At 38.5% G+C, this 21,726-nt stretch overlaps 1 protein-coding gene across 1 annotated transcript in view; it reads right to left on the bottom strand.

Annotated features, from left to right (window-relative positions):
* col27a1 (collagen, type XXVII, alpha 1) overlaps positions 1-21,726 on the bottom strand; it is a 108,954-nt gene that overhangs the window by 69,081 nt on the left and 18,147 nt on the right. Inside the window, exons 2-3 of the mRNA XM_015373179.1 lie at positions 1,604-1,751; positions 99-257 (exon numbers count right to left, since the gene is read on the bottom strand). Coding sequence (XP_015228665.1) covers positions 99-257; positions 1,604-1,751 — 307 coding nt within the window. The remainder of the gene's footprint in view (positions 1-98; positions 258-1,603; positions 1,752-21,726) is intronic.

Genomic DNA, 21,726 nt, shown 5'->3' with positions numbered 1-21,726 from the left:
ATATATATATATATATATATATATATACATACATATACATACATACATACAAACACACACACACAACGCACGCATATATATAAATCAGGCATACTCACTCGTAATGGCGCTGCTGCGTTCCTATGAAAATGATGGCGTAGGCGCTGATCCGAATCTGCAGCATGATAAGACTGTCGGGGCTGAGGATGGTGAACACGCTGTGTTCTTCCCTCTGAAGACTACGAAGCTGCATCAGTAAACTGAACTCGTCTGGCAGTCTGTAGATGAGAACAGATTAATGGATTTACTGGGATTTTATCTGGCAATTCAGCTCCCAGTAGTGGTTAACAGGTTTTCTACTGTGATGTGCATTTCACTGAGCCTACTCTTATTCTGATACCAATGCACAATTTCAAAAGCAAGCAAGTAGTTTTTAGATCCTTGAAGATTTGAGGGAACTGTTAAATCTTTCATCTGAAAATGCATATTAAGACAGCAGGAAACCTACCAATACATGGCTAGACTGACAGCTTGGACAGGAGGCCAATGGCAACTGGGGAGAGGCTGTAGATATCTACAGCTATGCTGGAACAATTCATTAATAGGACAGCTATTCATTTTGCACTCCACAGATCTCATATGTACGGGAAAATAACAAGAGAAAAGCTAATGTTAAAAGAAGCCCAGCCTTTTAGGGGATACACTAAGAAAGGTGCTCAGTTGACCCAGACACTGACTCTAACTTGCCTGATTTGCTTTTCTTCAGCAGAGACAGGGAACTTGGACCAAGTTGATAGGAAGATGGATAGAGCTAAATATGAATCCAAATAAGAGCTGATGTCATGACTCAAAAACTGATGCTTAGAAATAGTCTCTGTACAATCTGACAGAGCTTTTATTTTTATTTTTTTAAATCAGTATGGATATTTTTTATTCTCTAGATCAGGGGTAACCAATTAAAAATCAGTGGGGTCCGAATAAAGAAAACCAACAACCAGTAATTTTTAATTATTATCTGTTACTCTAAATTAACACTGAAATAAAAGGAGTTGTTTATGCATCCATGTTATACATTGAATTTTTAAATTTAAAAGAAATCTAAAAAGTAAAATGGAAAATTTTTCCATTTCAAAATCTAAAACCGTTTGTTATTTTTTTCCTTTCTTTTTTTTTGGCTTAATGAGAGCACTGGGCTTTACGCTGCCCTGCAAGGCTTTTAAAACTTGGTTTGAATGGCGACAAAGCCATTCTCAAGCACATATCAAGGTGCTCATTCGTGAGCCTGGAAAACATGCAATAATATATAAATGTTTTAAATCAGGTTGGGTCCGGATTAGTCAGCAGGTGGGATCCGGACCCCTGTACTGTAATCCGTGGCCTTTATTCTAGATGCTCAATGCTGGCACAAGAAGTTGCTTTAACTGTACAAAGAATAGAATTTAGGGAGATAAATTACAATTACCCTTATTTATGCTGCTGTATGGAGCATAAATAATGCCCATTGATCTCTATTTAGAGATTTGTTTGTACCTCCCCCACAAAAAAAAATAAAGCAAAATATAAACCCTATATTATCACAATGTAATGAAACAGCAAAAACACTTTCAGAGTACAGTAAACAAACCTATTGCTGAAAATCTGTTCCAGAGGGAGAGTTAAGGTGGCGTACTGTCCAACTCTGACCAACGGACAACTGGCGCCCCCGACAATAATGGAGGAGTTACTGCGCTCCGACACCTGGGGTAAAAGCTCCTGCAGTATATTCACCTCTTCTGTAAGGAGACCACAGAGAAAGATATCGACATATGAAAACTTACAGTAACAGATTCAGCGTTTAAATATTCTCATTGGTTAATGATCCTTTTTTTAATGTTCCCAACATACAGAAAAAACAGAAAAAAAGAAAGGTTGACTTCTGTTTACATGAATTTTTGTTTTATATCGTTTGTGTGCAAGAAAACCACACACATGCTTGAACTGGAAGTAAACCGGACTTTTGCTCAGTTTCTTTGAAGACAATCCAGGCAAAAGTCAAGTTGCCTTCCGGTTTAAGCCATTTTCTGGCTGCAATGAGTGAACATTTACACAGGCATGTGTAAGAAAAACAATAAAACTTCAATATCTACAAAGTGACAGATTGAATTATCTGAAAATGTTTTCATAGCAATAAAAATATCTATGATTAAAAATTGCAAGCACAGATAACTGACAAACAATATAACAACAGATGATGATGATGTTGGAAAAAAAGCACAAAGTAGGACCTTAACAACAAAGAATAAGAAATAAAGATTGAAACAAAAACACAACATAACTAATCCACTACTTATCCAACTGTACAGGGAACCCAGCAGATAAAAAAATTAAAAATTAAAGATAAACAAGACATCTTAAAATTAAAAAACTCAACCTCATCATACCATTCCTACTAACAGGGTTGTATTTTTCTATGTTTGTTATATTTATAAATGTGTTTGGTTTTTTTTTTTTTGCTGTTTAAAATGTTAGTTTTTTTTAAATGAAAAAGCAAGGGACTGGTAACCTGTCTGGGCTGAACCCCACCTTTCGCCCATAAAAGGGGCAAAAAAAGGGCTGCCAACTGCCTAAAAAAAAAGAAAAAAAAAAAGGGACGCCTCATGTGACCAGATTGCCTTTACCCCTCCTGGCATGGTGATTTTTTTTCAGCCCCCTTTATGTGTGAAATTATTATTTTTTAACTATTTGACTCAAATCTGTTTTGAATTAGATGCATATTTGTGGATGACATGACCACGTGGAAAAAAATATCATTATCCAGCAATTCCCTTTGATAAAAAAGTTAACTTTGCTGAATAAAATAAGTATATTAAACATAAGCCTGTCCTGCTTAACTTCAAACTGTAAAAATGAATATAAAACAATAGTGCATGTTTCTGGTGCAACAGCAAACTTGTGCAAACTGGTAAACATATTTGTGCCTTAAATGCAATGACTGTAGGCTATAGTTGTAAAACAGAAAAAGAAATGATTAGCTCAATGCCACATAATGTGGCGATAGCCTACTTTTTTTTCATTTGTATTTTCTCTAAGCTCTTGCAGCAGTGAGGAGTTGTTTGTCTTGAGTGCTGCAGAATAAAAGTCTGAGCAAGACAGTTCATAATTGATGCTGACAATGAGCTCACCTTTATTAATTCAGTGGAACAACAGAACTTTATTATGGAGAAAATCCTCTTCACAAAACCAGTTGAAGATGGGATGCTGAGGTCAAAGGACACAGCAGCTTGGATGTTGGGAAGGTCAGCTGCCTGAAGAACCTCAATCGACCTCTCTGCTGTTCCTTTTTCCTGCAGTTTACCATAAGTTTTGTATTTAACATACCCTTTCTCTTCATTTTCCTTTAGCTTTTTAATGACTATTCGTTTACTCTCACACTAATACAGGACAAAGTGCGTTCCTTTTCCATTAAATACGGGAACGATTTTGTTTTTCAAGGGACGGTTGGCAACCCTAGTCACAAAGGCCAGTGACCGTGAGGTACAGACGGATGGCATGAAATTAACCTTTCCTTTAGGTTTGTAGTAATCCTTCTGGGTCTGAGAGTATTTTACCTACATATTAAATCAGTGTATACAAGACAATTCAGTTACCAACCCAGAAATAAACGCTGCTGTGTTCAGGCAACACATTCTCTCTCCTAACTCTCAAATACTGCTGCTTGGTCAAAGTTCCATGCGCTTCACATACGATCATGCAGGGGGTAACTATTGCACCATAAACTGAAGCACAGAATATTTTCTAAATTTTAGCCTACAAAATTTGTTGGATAGTTTTAGGAATATAGTGTAACATGTACAGTATTTCCCGGACTATAAGCCGCAACGTTTTTCCCACGCTTTTAACTATGTGGTTTACAAGAAGATGCAGCTTTTCTGTGGATTTTTCATAACTGCCAGAGGGGGAAGTCAAAGTTTAATATGAAGGAAAAGGGGGCTAATCTCAAGAACATGCTAGTGCCAGGCATGGCGGACACCAAGGCCGTTTATCAATATGTGTACTTGTGTGTTTTCATGTGATTGTGTACTCGCAAAACGTCATCAGCCTCAGCCCTAGTGCTGATCCACTTCACAAGAACAGCAGACCGAGAACGGATAAAGTTCCCGGATGATATTCTCGCCCCTCCCTATTTACAGAGTATGCATGAGAGCAGACTTGTCCGTTTTTGAGATTGACAGCTGTCCCAGCATGCACTGCGGCAGCAGCAGCTTTCAATGGAGCCCTCCATTAAAAGTTAAGTCTCTTTTCTGTTGTTGTTGTTGTTCAATAAAAATACGTTTTAAGATCATTTGAGGCGAGAATATGACACTTTAAAGTGACATTATATGGTCCGTTGATCGATTAAATGCGTAATTTAAAAAAAAGAAATTCCGAAGTTGAGAGGGCCGAGGCAACCAGCGGACCTCCGAGGCTAACGGCGGCCAGGGCTAACCGCATAGCCTCTCTCTGCATAGCCATGTGTGAAGGATAGCTGGCTCTGATTGCAATTTTTTTTTGTTTTATTTGGCAAAATGTTCATTTGATTTTTGTTTATTTGACTGTGTTAATTATTATTCCCCCACTAAATGAAAAAAAAAAAATATATATATATATATAATATATTATTATCTAGAGATTAGATTGAAATGCAGCTCCAGACGAGCCGAGCATGTGGTGACGTCACGAGTACACTTTTGTTCCAATTGACCCATATTTATGCTGCGTGCTCCCGTTCTCACCAAGTCCATACTTTCATTTGTCCTTCTCAACAACATACTTGGCGAGGACACGAGTCCGTATTCGCATTCTAGTGAATTGAGAAACGGCCCAAATGTCCAGAATTCACACAATTTGACATTTATTTGCAGCATTAAAGCTGCTGAACCAATTAAGAGACTCCCGAAGAGCTGAAATAAAGAGCCATTGAAGCCCCATCTTTTAGTAGAAGCTCTTACTGCTGCGAGCCAACAAGCTAACAGGAGCTATTCCAAGGGCTATATGTAGAGCTCATCCTACAGTTGAGCTCCTTTTACAGTCCTACATTAAGTTTGGTGGGACACAGTTCAGTAGATATCGGAGGCTTATAGCCTAGTGCGTCATATACATGGACATTTCGAGTTTTCAAAAACAATTAGTCAGCACGGCTTATAATAAGGTGCGCTCTATAGTAAAAAAAATACAGAATAGTGTTTCTTTAGGTTTAGGTGAAGGATGGGTCTGTGGTAAGTTTTTTTTTTTCAGTTTAGACTTTATGGATATTTTTCACAAGTTCTTGCTACAACCTTTCATGCACCCCACACATCAGTAACTGAGAGACGTATTCTCGTCGTTTTAGTATCTGATGCTCAGGGGATTTAACCAGGTTAGAGACTGCATTGGTTTCAGAGTTGTAGTCCTGATATCAGAAAGTTGCTAAACTCTTTAAAAAACCGATAAGAGGGGCACCGCTAAATGAGGACCAAATCATCTTATAAAAAACAGTGTTGTTTTAATTATGAAGAACTCTAACACCAGATCATAAGACACTTCATGGTCCATTCTGGGTTCCTGAAGACTGCCTTAGAAGACACTGAAACTTGGGAACATCTGCAACCCAAATCACCCAGTCTGCTGGCACTTTAAGAAACCGCAGCATGCTGTGAACACACCACTCATTTAAAGGCCAACTACAATCTGCGGTGCAACAGACTTTTAAAAGGATTCCTTTTAGCCACAGTGCCAAACATTGGTCTACCTCACCCCCCACTCACTGATTTCCTGTCAGTGGTTAGAAGTTATATGAGAACCTTTCATTTTTACCCCCAGAGAGCAGCTAAAGTGCCATTCATCATGTGCAGCCCACAGGTGTTTTTGCTTGAACAGCTCCTTTCAGATGAACGCAGTTCTTCATTATACCTGGAGAAAGTGACTCACCACTCCAGAGCGGGAGCGAGACACTGGTGCCGAAGATACATGCCAACCTTACAACTGACAGGGACCAGTCTGAACAGAAATGCCAATGACATTATGTAAGACATGAGTCCAAGATTTATTAGCGTGATGTGTTTGAGCACCATGGAAGAAAAAGCATCCACTATTGTCAGAAGGCTCTATATGCAAAGAGACTTAATGAAAGCACTTTTAAAAAAATCCCCTCAGGGATCTACTGACTACAGTATGAACATGTTTCAGACTGAAGCTGGATATCTGCCAAACATCGGAGAAGCAGATTAAGCCCAACTCCTGTCAGGCATGTTTTAAAATAAGTGGGTCCAAATCTGCCAGCCCCTTTGGAAGCTCATTATCTCTTGCTCCCATTAAAGCCAGGAAAATCTCTGGTCCACTGAAGGCTGTATGTTCAAACTCTGCTGCCAAGAGAACATTTTTAATTTCTGAGGAGCCTAAACATTTGAAGCATATAAATGCTGGTTGGACATCAACTCTAACTGTTTTTTTTTTAAAATTATTAGGGGCCACCTTGGGTACAGGCAATACAAGGACTTGTGATTGATTTAGACATTGAGTGTCTGATATTCTGGAGTTAAATTTCTGATACGGACGCTGATTTAAAAGAAAAGATAACAGAATATGCATTTCAAGTCAAGCAACTGTCAAAAGTACATATTCAGAAAAAGGACTACAAAAAAGGAAATAGGAATACAACTTTATTTTTTAGAAAAATAAAGTAAAAAAAAGAAAAAAGTACCCACTAAACCTAATAACAGTATCACCCTCGCCATAACACTTTTACAATAACTGATGAATCTTTTAAATGTTTTAAAGAGGGGTTAGACTAATCCATTACAGCAAGCTGACCAGGTCAAAAAGCAACACAGTAATCCCAGATCATCATACTACTACCACCATGTTTAAAAGTTAATATGCTTTTCATCTCATCAGTCTTGTCCTACACGTCTTAGAGGTTATCTGGAGGATTATTTTTTTGTAAATGTTGTATGGTGTTTGTGTTCTTTTTTTCTTTCTGGTTTAGGATCCCTCAGATGGATGGATGGATGGAATCATATTTAAACTGTATTTTTTTAGGTTATTGAATGATATAAAAATCAGAATGCAGATCTAAGATATAAGCATGTCAGCAACTGTTAGAGGCAAAACCTTTTTCACAGTTAATTTTAAACATCTGGAACAGATCAACAAGGCGTATTTACCTGCAGAAATGTACAGAGTATGTTACACATGATTGGGAAGTTAACTGTAATTTTGCAGATTTCAGTTTTTATTAACAAACACTGCAGGTAAGTGTGGAACTAACCAAAATCAATGCAGGTAAATGCTTCACGCACAGTGCTGAGCACAATGGAGGATTGGTGATGCTATAGGATTGTTTTTCTATTACAGGTCCTGAAAACAATGTCAGAGTGCATATCATCATGTTTTATATATGACGCCTGTGATAGACTCAGCACTAACAGTGCCAAGATGAATCCTGAAGAAAACCTAAAAAAAAAACTGATAGCTGAGCTGAAATAAAAGAATATAAGACAGGAGTGAGGACTTTGGGCTATCTGGAGGAGAGGGGTCTAAACATTTTACAATGGACCTACATTTTCAAACAGAGTAGCTGATGGCCCAAGAAACTATTTCTGTGCATTTGCTTTCTTTTTGTTATACAAAATGCTAAAAAAAAAAAAAAAAAAAAAAAAAGCAAATCTTATTATTGAGGATATAGATACGATTTTGATACTTTCACACTTTTTAAAAGAAAGACTTTTCTAAGCTTTTGGTTTAAAATCGTGTGGCAGAGCAACAATAACTGGTCTGTTTAAAAAAAAAAAAACTTTCTGTACTAACCATTTATATGTAAATGGATTTTCTATAAATGTTGCTTAATGTTTGTGGACAGTAATCACTAAATTACAGCAACAAGGTTCTGCAAATAAACATTTAAGAGATCTAAATCTGTCTGTAAAAAATATGCCCTAAAAGACGTATAAAGAGTGAAATACTAATGCTGAAGAACACAGATATATCATATATGATTTTATATATATATATATAAAATCTGGGGGGTTACAGGAAATAAAATCAGAAGCTTCATATGGAGGGTACATTATCTAATGACAACAGGAGAGGAGGAAACTAGAGATCACTAAATGAAAGACTTTATTATAACATGAACTATTATTATAATATAATATATATAAATAAATAATAATAAATAACTAATATATAATATAAAGACCTCTAACCCCACCTTGCTCCCTGGGCGCCTTGCAATGGCAAACTGTTCCCCAACGGGATGGGTTAAATGCAGAGAGTGAATTTTGTTGCTCTGTACTTGAGACAGTGTAACGACAATAATAAGTTGAGAATTTGAAGCACTGAATATTTCTTTGTGTTTAGTTCTTTTCAAAGTCAAGCAAACTTTTACAGTCAAGATTATGCCAGGATTGATTTGGCTCAGATTTTGAATTCCATGTTTTTAATGTGTTTATTTCTCCAATACTTTCATAAACAAACAATTTCCTCACATTTCGAAGGACGAACTCTTTGCCAAACCCTCATTATTTTAAGAAATAACATCCAACTTTCATCCTGACGCCAAGACAATTACAACAACACAACAAAGGCCTGTTTCACTGGAGCCTTTGATTAGTTGTCCTTGTATTCAGGAATGCTTTATTGTTTCCCTGCCAATCCATACATCATCATCAAAACCATCACAAAAAAAAAAACCCTAATAATGGTGAGGATTAAAGAAAAGTCTTAAGTTGCAATATTCAAATGATCGCTAATTGGGAGCCTTTGGAAGCATTTCAAACACTCACTGATCTGCTGCACTTAGTTTCTGCATTAAGCTCCACCTGTGTGGTATTCTATGGCTTGGGGCAAACCTAAAGAAAACCTCAATTGTTTTTAATCTTCAATCAAACGATAAGTCCATGATAGCAGGAAAAAGAGGCTGAAGAGGAAAATAGAGAAGGAGGCATGTGGTTCATTTTATTAACAAAAGATTTGATCTAAAACGTCTTGTCCTCTAAGATGTCTTCTTCAAAGAGACAGAATGCAGCTGTGTGGCAATGAAGGGATATGTGGACCAACTGATACAAAAACTAGTAGCCAAGGCTGGCTAATAAACAGGCTGAATTAGGCTACAGTATACAGGAAACACCACAGAAAATCTAACGAGGATCTTTCTAGGACTACAGAAAACACTAGAATGAAACGTGGAACTAAATTACAGACAATCTGTGATGGCATCAACTAGAGAACAAACAGAATTGAAGGAGAGACAAAAGCAACCCACCATTAAAAATAAAGTACTTGTGGGTTATAAGCTTATAGTTGCCAAAGAGACACAAAGGTGCTAAAAAAAAAAAAAGTATATAGAAGTCATCTACCATTCCATCCATCCATTTTCTGTCACTCTTTATCCCAGCTGGGGTCATGAGTGGTGTCGATGCCGATCTCCAGCCATCTACAAGTGAAAGGCGGGGTACACTCTGGACAGGTCGCCAGTCTATTGCAGGGCAGCACAGAGACAAACAGGGAGAACAACCATTCACACACACACACACACGCACACACACACACACACACACCTAAGGGGAATTTAGAGAAGCCAATTAACATAACAGTTGTTGGACTGTGGGAGGAAGCCAGAGTACCTGGAGGAAACCCACACATGCTCAGGGAGAACGTGCAAACTCCATGCAGAAAGACCCCAGGCCGAGAATCGAACCTTCTTGCTGTAAGGCAGCATTGCTACCCACTGCGCCACTGAGTAGCCCTAATTTACCAATCAATAAAAATCTATCAAAAAACCTACTTTTGGAAACAAAAAAACCCCACTTCTGATGTTAGGCAAACCCTGACTGCAATGGTTTGGATGTTAAAGAAGGGAAATCAAGTGTAAGCAAAAGTTGGAGACTGAGGCGCAGTTTCAACGGGGTTAGCCCTTTCTGCTTGTTGCGTTTTATTTCTACGTATTTTTTTTCTGTGTAACACACCTATTAGTTTTCAATATTCATACATTTTTAAATAAACAATACCATGTTGAAAGTGGGACGTCAACTTTTTCTGCTTTTTTTTTACTGCATTTCCATTTGTTATGTTGATCACTGCCCCTCTGTGGTTTTTAGGAGTACTGCACCTACATCCGTATAAACTATAAAAATGGTACAGCGCTTCTATGGGCTAGAGCACGGTGCGCACAGACCGGAGCGACAACCAAATACATGAGTGTATCTCTGCCTTTAAACTGTATATGATCGATGCTGGTACAATGAATGGCCCGAGACAACATCCAAGACTCTGTGTTACATTCGGTTGTCTTTAAACTGTTACATTTCTACAACAGAAAAACACACCAGTTTTGGGGCACAATTGTCTTTTGTTTTTCACAATAGGGTCCAAAATAATGCCCAATTATTCAATATCAATGTACATTTGTCAGGACTCCTGTTTTGTTTCTGTGTTTTCTGTATTTCTCTCCCTTCCTCCACCAGGAGGAGCCTGGTTCTGGTGCGCTTCCTCACACACCTGCGGATGGTTTCCTCGTTAAACGGAGTGTTCTTAAACTGCTGACTGCCACTACCTCGACGCCAGAGTGTTTGCCAGTTTAGGGTACTCTAGCCAAGCTGAGTTTTTGCTGAGTTGTTGTCAACCTGAGTTTGTTTCATCTTTGCCTCTTGGCAGGAAGTTGTCCTGCTAACTGGATCTCTCGGACCTTCACTCCCTGGAAGGATAAACTGAGCTTCAAACTGAGCTGGGATTCAAACAGGAGGTCTGGATTCACGTTCCCCCAGAGATCGTTTGAGCTTTCCACTGAGAAAGGGATTATTCTCCACTACGACCCGTTCAAGTACCGCAGGAAATCTGAGTGGCATCAACCACATTCTGGGTAAAACCTGTTCTGCCCTCCACCGAATCAAACACGGCAACCACGGCACACAGACAGAAGTCAAGGACACAACAACTTCACTGGAAACGTGAGTCAGCAACCAAAACCTCTTCAAGTTTCACGAGTCAAATTCCCCACTGAGCCTGAACTAACCGCTGTGTCTTCCCCTCACTTTGCAGTTCCGGTCTAGCAGTGTTCAGAGCAAATCTTCTCCCCCTGTTTACTTCTTCAATAAAACCCGTTGAACCTTTCCCCTGGTCTCTCTGTTCGGTTTTCTACATTTTTGGGTCAGTATTTTGTAACATCATTACATATTTATTCTATTTTTTTAATTTGATGGTAAAGTGTATCACAGTCACATCTATCCACTCAAAGTCTGACCAATAGTCACTGTTCTTGAATGTGAGTAATGTAAAGAAGAAGCCTCTTTCATTGAGCTAAGATCTGGAAACAAAGATGCTTGTAATAATATTTTTCCTATAGGCACAGAGTCCTTTCCTGTGGTAACTAACAAAATTTATAAAACATTTGTTTACATACAATGTATTTTTTCAGTTAAATTTATGCTTTTATTCGGCAGCTCTCTAGACAGTCTGTGATTTTGATGAAAACATTTTACAGTAGTAGCCATTCATAATTTCCCCACTTTCCCTGATGGGACCGTGGCTGGTCCCCTACAATTCCTTTTTAAATATAAATATTTGTACTAAAATATTCTATCATGATTTCTGGATGTTAACATCGAAAGAAAATCTTCATCTCCTTGTCAGAGTAAAAAAATATGCACACCCAGGAGAAGGAGGGGGTCACTTCAGTAGCTGGAAGTTGGAGGGGAGTTTGCTGGGAGTTGCAGGGAAGATGGCTGCCATTCGGCTGGCGTTTAACTGGGAAGAGCCATTTTGAATGGCTGCTACTGTAGCTATGACCTTTAAATTGTCATTACTGGTTGATATTATCCCATTAATTCCTCTTTATCAAAAAACTCAAGCTTGAATTCCAAATGTATAAAAAATATAAAAAAGCGCTGCATCTGTAGGCAGTTTACCATCTGCTGTTTACTTACATTGTTTGTAGATGTGATGATCACAGACTCAAATGTTTCATAGTTTCTTTTCCTTGCAACATTGAATTAAACTGCCTCCCATTTTCTTCTTACAATGCAGTCATACTCAGACCCAGATCCTAACTTTCCAGGTGGACACCACAAGTGCAGATGCCACTAATTTACCAGCTCTATGGGCTTTTTTCTGGTCCAAAATAATCTATCTAAGGACAAGATGCCACCTGGCTCCACTTCCCCTGATTACAGTAGCTGGAAGTTACCCAGACTTCCTCTCTCCACATTGGCAAGCACTGAATAACTGACTTAGATCCTACCATAGATTTTATATCAGACATGTCACAACCTGTCACTAACATCTCATGGTTTTCTAAGGGGCAGAATAATATTACTTCCCAATGACAGATGAGTCAATGACCTTCTTTTGCAGTTGAAAAGTTCACCACAACTGCAGGTTAGTGGGTTTTTTTGTTTAATTTCCACACAAAAAAAGGCTGATTGAGACAGTTGATACACATTTTCTTTCTATTATCTTTTAGTTTCTGATAATAAATATATGCCTATAAACACCAAAGGATATCTTTTAAAACATCATAAAATATTCTCAGGCAAAGTCTTAATGTATCAGCCCTTATATCACAGTAATCCTTTGAAGTGCCTTGCTCTGCAATTCTTCAGGCATTTTAAAGAGTTCACTTTAGATTTTCACTTCTGTAAGGTAATAAATGATGAATTATTCTGGAAGGGAATCATCTTTTCTTTTTTTTATGTTGCTAATATCACATCCCTTCGACAGGTTACTTAAAGGCATACTATGCAACATTTTTCAGTGAATTAATGTGTTCCATAACATTTTGGATGATTAAATGAGTCATTTCAAGTCGAACAAACGTTTTCTCGGCCGCCCTGGTGGTCTGTAGGGGAAATACCGTACTTGCAATTGCAGGAGCCCTCGGCCCGCACCCAAAGGCTCAGAAGTCTCAAGCATCGCGAGAGAATCGGTCTTGCTTTATGGCGAGAACTGCTACACGCCCCCAGTGAAAGGCATGTTCGTTGCTAGCGCAGTGGCGATCTTTGTGCAGTTATCATGGCTGAACCAGTGAGAAAACAGCGAAATCCCATGTCGGAGCAGGCAAGAAAGAGGAAAAGGGCTCCGGACAGAGAGAGGAGTCGTACACGGTTGAACATTGGGCAAGCTTTTTCCGAATGGCGAGAGCTAAAAGAAAAAGTTGGCTGCAAGGCTGACGCGGACCTCACGTTTCTGCTGATGCGATTGTAAGTAACACTGGAATGGTTTCTCTCTCTCTGTGTGCATGTTCATACTTTCACTGTGTTAGTCATTGTTTGTACTGCCTTTTTTTCGACTTTTGTATGATTGTGGTCTGTTGCTGAGTAGCTAAGTAGCTAGTGGGATGTTCGTTTTATTAGTTAGCAAGTTAGTTAGCTTGCTGCCTAAACATTGTTGTTGTGGTAGGTGATAACTGCATCGCTCGCTATTTGGCAAACTTGCTTCACATGTGAAGTATCTCAAGACTGTGTATTTACCAGAAACCAGGAGGACAGCTGAGCATATTTACGACAGTGCACTTTTACTTTCGCCCTCTGGGGGGAGCCTCGCTGGAAAATCAATACCGGTTGCATAGTATACCATTAAGCAGCTAACCCCCATTCATCTGCTTCTAGCCTGTGGCTCTCCAGTTTTCAGTTGAGGCTACATAGGTGGCTACCAAATCCCCTCCGGAAAAGAGTCTGTGTTCGCTAGCCGACTCAGACTACTTGCTGCCTACGATTCAGAAGAGCTGAACGCAGTGTCTTGTTTTTCCTGCGTTTCAAACCGGATTGAAGACAGTGTTTTTTGAACCCACGGAACAGCCGGGCCCAATTGCTGTTCTGCCATAGAGCCACATAAGCCGCTGACCCATGCCACACCTGTTCTGGGGGCGCCTTGAACTGTGAAACTACTGGACCATGACCCATTGGTTCAGCTGCTGCCCAGAGCTGTACTGCTGCTGTCTGAGCCACTCCTAAAAGCTACTTGCCGCCTAAACGGTACCTCCGTCCTAAGTCCTGCAAAGTTTTCTTCTATTGTTATCAACTGAACTTAAAAAAAAAAACATTCTAGGAGTCCATATTATGGAAGACTAAAAAAATCTGGTGAGTCAGCAAATTGCAGTCATAGTCATTTAATTAATAATCACTCAATGGTTTTACCCTCAGTTTGAATGGCCTATTAATTACAGTACTAATAGCTTTACCTTTCTGAATTGCTCACAAAAGCAAAAATATATATATATATTTATGATCCTTCAGCTGGTCCTATTTATCTACAATATTAAGCTAAAAAAGTGCTTAAGATCAGTTTAATAATTAGCTTTTTTGTCAAGTTGACTGAAGCATTTTGACACAACAATTATAGTTAGTCGATCATTGGACAAGAGTTAAAGGGCTCAACAAACAACAATAATCATTCTAAAATCCATTTATTCTCTATACCCTTATATATACTCATTATATTAAAAATGAGAAAAAACATCCTTATTTCAAGTTGTATAAATAACTTGCACAAACGATAACAGATTGCATGTAGTGTCTTTCTCCCTCAAAAAACACCTGGATGAGTTCTTCTAATTGGTTGACGCTCCGGCGTCTGAAGTTCAAATTTATGAACTCAAGGGTTCAATGCTCAGATGCGCCGCTGGACCTCTTGACACTATCCCCCATAAACTTTGCTTTTCAATCAGATGCTTTGACTCCCAAAACGAGTTCAATGTGAACGCAACATTAGAAACAAACTCTGGATTAACAAAAAAAAACTGAACGCTTTTAAGGTAGAATCAAAAGGAATTAAAAAGACTACAAAAGAACACCGAAATGTGTTTCTGAATTTAATCAGTACGATTTCAGATAATCGGTAAACCAAAGGCTATTTATCATTTAAATGATAAACACTTTAAAAAATGTAACGGATGCTATTAGCAGCGTAAATGTGGAGTTTTTATAATTTTTTTTTGATCAACTAGACCGCCTAATCACACTTTGGACCAATGCAGGTGGAGAAAGTGAGCTGCAGAGTTTAAACATCTTCAGAAATGACAGCATTTAGAACAAGGACAAACATTCATCTTTCACCTGTTAAGATTAAGGTACTGATTACACAAATGAAAACAGCTTCCCTGGCTAACTCTGAATGCAGGAGGTTCAGGAGCCAGTTTAAATACCTGAACATCAGCTCCTCGTGTTTTGTGAAGGACTCTGAGGCAAAGGTCATGAGAGAAAGGATCTTACTGCAGGGGGATCCGACCCATTCATCAGAGGTTTGGTCCACTGTTTGACACATATTGACCCTCAGGGCAAAAACTCTGAGGTCAACTTAAGTACGATGAACCAACTTCAATGTCAGAGCCTCTGAGACGGGTTATAGTTAGCCTCCGGCTTTCTCAGAAATGTGGGTGTGTCATTATAAACCATGTGGGGGCAGGACTCTAAAACAGACAGTGAAGTCATGACTTCAGTAAAGAGCCTTCATCATTTTCAGACAATGCAGGCTTTGTATAAGATATAAGAAAACAGCAAAGAGCTTCCCCTCCCCCACCTATTGCAACAAGCAGTCACAGTTGTGTAGGTTGGCCAAACAGGAGGAAAATGGGCAATATAATCTCAAACAAAAATCTGCTAGTGTGAAGAAGGAACAGAAAAAAAGGGTTCCCACTCATATTTTTTTATGAGCTTCAGAATCTTTGCTATTTTTTCTTAGTCAGAGCAAATTGCCATCTTTGGAAGGCTACATCTACACACAGAGAAAAAGGTTCATCATTTAAAAAACTTTCTCTGTCTGGAGAGGCAGTAACCACAGAAACGGGTGAAGTCCTAATACCTTTTCACTTAGGAACCTAATTTCAAAAATGTTTGTTTAGACCCACACCAGCCAAAAAAAAAGCATTATAGTTGGAGTAATTGTCAAAATTCCAGATACAGTATAGCCAGTGATGCACAATGTCCCCATTTATTAGCATATTATTCTCCATCTCTTCCCTACATAAAGCAAATGCTTCCTATTTCTAACAATAACGATGATGAGAACAAAACGTATTTGCTCTTCACAGATTTCTTGCATATAATCCTAGTAAATAAAATCAAAAATCAGTTCCAGTAAAGTGAATATGCAAACTAACTTGAATTTAGCAAGCTTCATTAGTAGATTGTAAAAAATCTAATTTTATCTGAATATGTAAGGTTAATCATCTTCAGGGACCAGGACGGTTATTTTGAAAAGTAACATTAATGAATGGAACAAGATTGGTTGACCCTTATGCACAATGGCTGGACGATCTGACAGGATTACCTCCGACTGAGTGATCTACACCAGCTAACTTAAAATGAGAGTGTATAGAAAAAAAATAAATAAATAGAGATCTATCCAAAATTCTACCGAGATGCGCCGAGGCCAGAAAATATCCGTTTAGCGAACTTAAATCATTGTAAAGAATGAAATACTACATCTTAATGGTGAAACGCACTTGCATGACTGTGTGGGCAACTTTACTCAACCAAAGCAAAATCCATTACCATGAACAATAATTTTTTTATTAACCTTAACTTATAAGGTATGAAAAAAATACCTATAGTATTTTTCATAATCACTTATGGCCAGTCCCCTTATTTTATTGCAGTACATTACTTACAGCTGCTGTTTTTTGGGGGGGGTTTTTTCTCTGGTAGTGGCAGATATATGATGATTTTTCTATTGCCTGTTACTTATGTCAACCAACAAAATCCCATTTTAATTTCCATGTGTAGTCGACCCTGTGCTGATTTGTATCGGCCACCTCCAGTTGTCTTCTGTAGAGCTCTGATGGTATGTGCAGAAAAAAGATCTACACATTTCACCAACCTCACTAGTTATGGTTGTTTTGTAAAATTCCATAAAAATCAATGAGGTGTTGGAGTAACTTTGGTAGACCTTAGATTAGGCCACAATGTGTTGTTTCTTAAAACATGTAGGCCTACTTCATGTTGCCAGATAGATTGTATGCATGTAAATTCTTGGATTTAATTTAAATAAAACTGGGGTAAAATCCGTAATATCAATTAGAGGATGTGAGACACCTGTTTCAAAAAGGAAGAATAGAGCCTGGCCAATCGGACTGAATTACACACAGCATAGTTCAGTTTGTTAAACCGCCATTAATAGATCTGATCAATCACAGCGCGGAAGGCGGGACTTCACAATGAGTAGGGGTGGAACGGTTCACAAAATCCACAGTTCGGTTCACGGTTTTGTGGTCACGGTTTTCGGTTCGGTATATGTTGATTGCTAGCCTGACATGTTGGTCGTGTTGCTGTTAGCATAAACAAAACGTGTTGCACAATGCTTGCACACTGTTGCACTTTTATCCACTTTCTTTCCGCCGTCATCATAGGTCACTCTAAATGCAAAGTGGTCCCATACAGCAGACCTATAAAGTGCTGCTGGCGCGTCTTCCAACTCCTGTTCTTTCCCACTCGCCATACCCACACAATTCTCCACAACAACTGATTTTTTTCTGCTACAACCGGCTACGCTGCTTCGCTTCTTCTTCTTGTTTACTTCTGGTGGTTGGCTTTGGTCGCAGTACCGCCACCTTCTGCTCTGGAGTATAATCGCTTCGCCTATGAGAAAAAGGAGCAGCGCATGAACCGAACGAAACACACGCCAATCGAACCGAACCGAGACAGTCGAACCGAACGGTTCGGACAGTTTTCATAAACCGTTCCATCCCTAACAATGAGTGACTATCAGCACAAGAATTACCCATAATGCAGCAGCATAGCGATACCATTTTCCTTTTATCTTCTTTGAGTAAGAAAAGCTTATAACAATTAATGGAGACAAAATATAAGAGTAAGAGTGACTGTAAGTAGAATAAACAACTTAAAACATTCAAGAAGATCTTCAGCTTATTTCTGAGGCTGACCCCAGTCTGCGTACGAAATAAGGATGCAGGATCTCATCTTTTTGGTCATGAGCATTTTCCTCATGATAACAAGGGAGAGCCAAAAACAAAACAAAAAAAATGGTTATCTAATGATTGACGAACTGAGCCTTTTGGGTCACAAATTGGAATCAGAGCTGCCTTCACTTAAGATGAATCCATGTTCTTCCCATCCATCTCGTGCTTCACTTAAAGACACTCCTGTGCCTCAGCTACAGGGCTTCCATCAACAACATAGGCAAGTATCTGTCGATTCCTGGCACCGCTTTCAAGACCAAGAAGTCCTCTCACTTTGCTTCAAATTCGTGGCAAACTCTCACATTTTATGTATTATTCATAGCAGTCTCTGCAATTTTCAAATGTCAATAATGTGCAGGAAAAATGTCTCAATCAATACAGTTACTTATGTTCACTGGCAGGGCTGCACATGGATGGAGAAAGCCTCAAAAATGCCCCTAATTTCAGAATCGCATAATTTGCTGAGTCCTGATAAAGACCAGAGGCAAAATCAAGGACGTCTATCAATAGAGCTGCTTCTTCATGAAGAAGCAGGTGTAAGTGAAGTCTTATTCTCTCTATCCACTCTGGAAACTTCTAGGCGTTTTGTATAAGTCGTTGGCTGTAAGAGAATGATACAAAAAATGACCTCCTGCAGTTCTATAAAAGATGAAACATAAACCCGCTGTTAAAGCTGCAGGGAACAGATCGTACTGAGGAGCTGGGCTTTATGTTTTTACAGATGTGTTTTCTTTCCATGAATTTGGATGCTCAGTGAGGGGATGGAAGACGCACATCAACCTACAAAAGATGTTAATATCCCTCAAATCCATTAGCAAAAAGGTACAAAACAGGGAAAAAAAGAGAAAACTCAATGCACACATCTGGAGAAGTTGACTGTCCAGGCATGTAGACCCTTTGGATGGAAATAAACAACACCTGCAATCATCAGCTGGCCTGTGAACAACCTCTGAAAAGCTTTTCATCATCTAATTCCTGCAGTTAATATAATTTTCTTAAATCACTTAACCACTACAAGATTGAAAGAATACCAGGGACTTTTTACGCGACTGCATCCCAATATACACAATTACAATACCATTGTCTCTTCCCTGCCATGTTCTGACCTTCCTTCTGTGGTTCCACGAAGCCACACAGCCAGATGAGGAATGTCTGGATTCAAACTGCAAACACATGCGATGGGGCGGTGTGGGGGCGCATGGTGCATGCAACTTTCCATACCAGCAAGAAAAATAGAGCGGCAGAGGGCAGGGAGGCCAGAACCAGGCTGTAAATTAGCCTTTATGTGAGCTGAAGGGGGTCGAGACGGGGGTTTTGGGGGCGACTCAGGGAGCTGTTGGATCACGTAAAGATCCGCCTGAGTTGATGACAGTGAAACCTGATCCTAACTGGGGGGGGTGAACCACCAAGAAATCATCAGCAGAGAGCAATTGATGAAAAAGAGAAGGGGTTAGAATGTCCTCAAAAACATGAATATATCTGCCAACACTATCTGAACAGACGGAAATGACTTTTAATATCCCATCCCCTTCAGGATTATTGAAGCTTTAGCATGCGTAGTGCTGTTACATGTGGTTCGTGTAGCCATGCATCACTGCAGGAAGATTAAAGATTCCAAGTCCTGAAAACAAACCATGTTGAAGCTCACACTCCAAACATGTCACTGAGTAAACACAAGCATGGAAAGACTGCTTTTCAGCCTTAGATACTAATCTGACTTCAGATTGACAAACAAAAGCTGAGGCATATACATGTCTGGGAATGCCACCATTAGTTAATTAAAACTTTAAATCTCATTTAACTCGGGATAATTTAACCACTGTGCTAAACAAAGATATTTAAATGTTTTATATGGATTTTTGCTTAGCTTTTTTTAACTTTTTGGATTTTAACAAGAATTACATGATGGCATCCTCTACCAAGGAGAAAAATATAAAATGTTTATTTCTTACATAAAAATCAGGTTACCAATACATTGGTAACTGCTGTTAAAACATTACATCCATCTTTTAGCCAATAGGAAATTTTTTAATCTTTAATAATCTTTCATAACGATGCAGCACAAATATGCAGGATTATTTAACTGTTAAGATCAAAGATCAGCACCTTTTTTTAACCCTCAAAGCTGTTTTTGTTTTTAGTTTTCTTTTGTTTTTTAATCTTTTCTTTAATAGGTTGCTCAATTTTTGTAGAAAATTGCATAGAAGGCATATAGTTTGTAACCTATATGAAAAACAAAATAACAGAACACATGTTTACACTATTAGTATCATTCTTAATGTTAAGTACAACATAAAGTCATCTGGTGTTTCTTACATAACCTTCACATTTTTAAAAGATTTCTTAATCATTTTGCATTTTTGGTGAAAGTTATTAAGAGCCACATTGGAGTATCCATATTGTTGTGTTATAAAGACGATGATGACTCATTTTAGTTCATTTTTCTAAAACATGCATGATTTGATCCATTCCAAAAAGATCACCAGAGTGTTTTGAAGAGAATCAGGCCCACAGCATCACAGATCCTCCACCATTCTTTAAAGTGGGAATCAGATGTTTTTCTATACGTTGCCCTGTCTAAGAAGTTCTTAAAAACTTTATCAGGACATTCAGGATAATGTTCTCAGTGTTGACCCCAAGAAATGTGAAGGAGCAGGAGGTAGGAGCTGAATGTCCTACATACAGTAAAACATCACAGTGACTTCGAAAAATAAATGAAAGGAACAGTTTTAACTAGTATTACTTGAAAGTTAGAGTTGGAGGTACTAATGATTGCAGCAGTAAGGATTCTAACTAAAAGTATATATGTAATCTGAATCCTCAAAGTTCATAATACCACCTGATTTTAAAAAGTACAGGTCGATTTCTGTATGTTGCTTCAATAACATATTAACTTATTTTAATGGATTTCTGGGGATTTCTAACAATGTAATGAAAATAAAGTGCCGTTAATCAAATTTAAAAGAGAAAAGACCTAAATGATTTATCTTTCCTAAATAAGATCTCTGTTATTCCGTTTTCGCCATCTTATCCAGACACACCTAACATGGCATTAATGTACTTGTAAAAATTTTAAATACTCCTGTAAAAAGATCCAAAATATTTTACTGTGTGTTAAAACCAGCCTAAAACCCAGTTAATCCTGACCCTGAGAGTCAGGAGCCAGCGAGCTGGTTAACGTCACACCAATAAAGTGGAGAACAAAAAACATTACGCTTGAAAACTAATCCTGCCCAAACAGAAAGTCAAGGTCTCCCTGCTCAGAAAAATGTCACTGTGAAATACAACAAGTGATTCATTTGGAGAGTTATCTGATTTTTTATATCAGTTCATCCCTACAGTAATCAGGGGACCCCACACTGCTCCCCGGGCGCCGCACAATGGCTGCCCACTGCTCCCAAAGGGGATGGGTTAAAATGCAGAGGGTGAATTTCGTTGCTTTGTACTTGTGACAGTGTAATGACATAAAAGTTGAATTCTATTCTAAACTGTAAACATCATGATGGGGGTGAACCTAAATTGTAAAGCAGTAAACCCAATGAAATGGACCATTTTTAATAAAGTTTATTTATATCGTGCAAATTCTCAGCACGTCATCTTAAGGCATTTTATAGACAAAATACAATCACATTGGTTCAAAGTTTCTGTCAAGGAAAACCGGCTGATTGCATCAAGTCATTGACTTGCATATACCATAGTTCCTGCAATAACAATGACTAGTTTTTATTCATATAACAGTCATGATCCTTTCCAGCCATGATGTGGTGTTTTAGTTCAGGAATGACATCCATGAACTTCGTCTGGATGTTTAATTACACCTGAACATTCAAAATCTTATGCTA

This window comes from Cyprinodon variegatus, unplaced genomic scaffold (assembly GCF_000732505.1).
Source record: "Cyprinodon variegatus isolate N-32 unplaced genomic scaffold, C_variegatus-1.0 Scaffold82, whole genome shotgun sequence".
Taxonomy (NCBI): Eukaryota; Metazoa; Chordata; class Actinopteri; order Cyprinodontiformes; family Cyprinodontidae; genus Cyprinodon; species Cyprinodon variegatus.
Note: the sequence above shows the minus strand (reverse complement) of the source record. Positions and strands in the feature narration are given on the sequence as shown.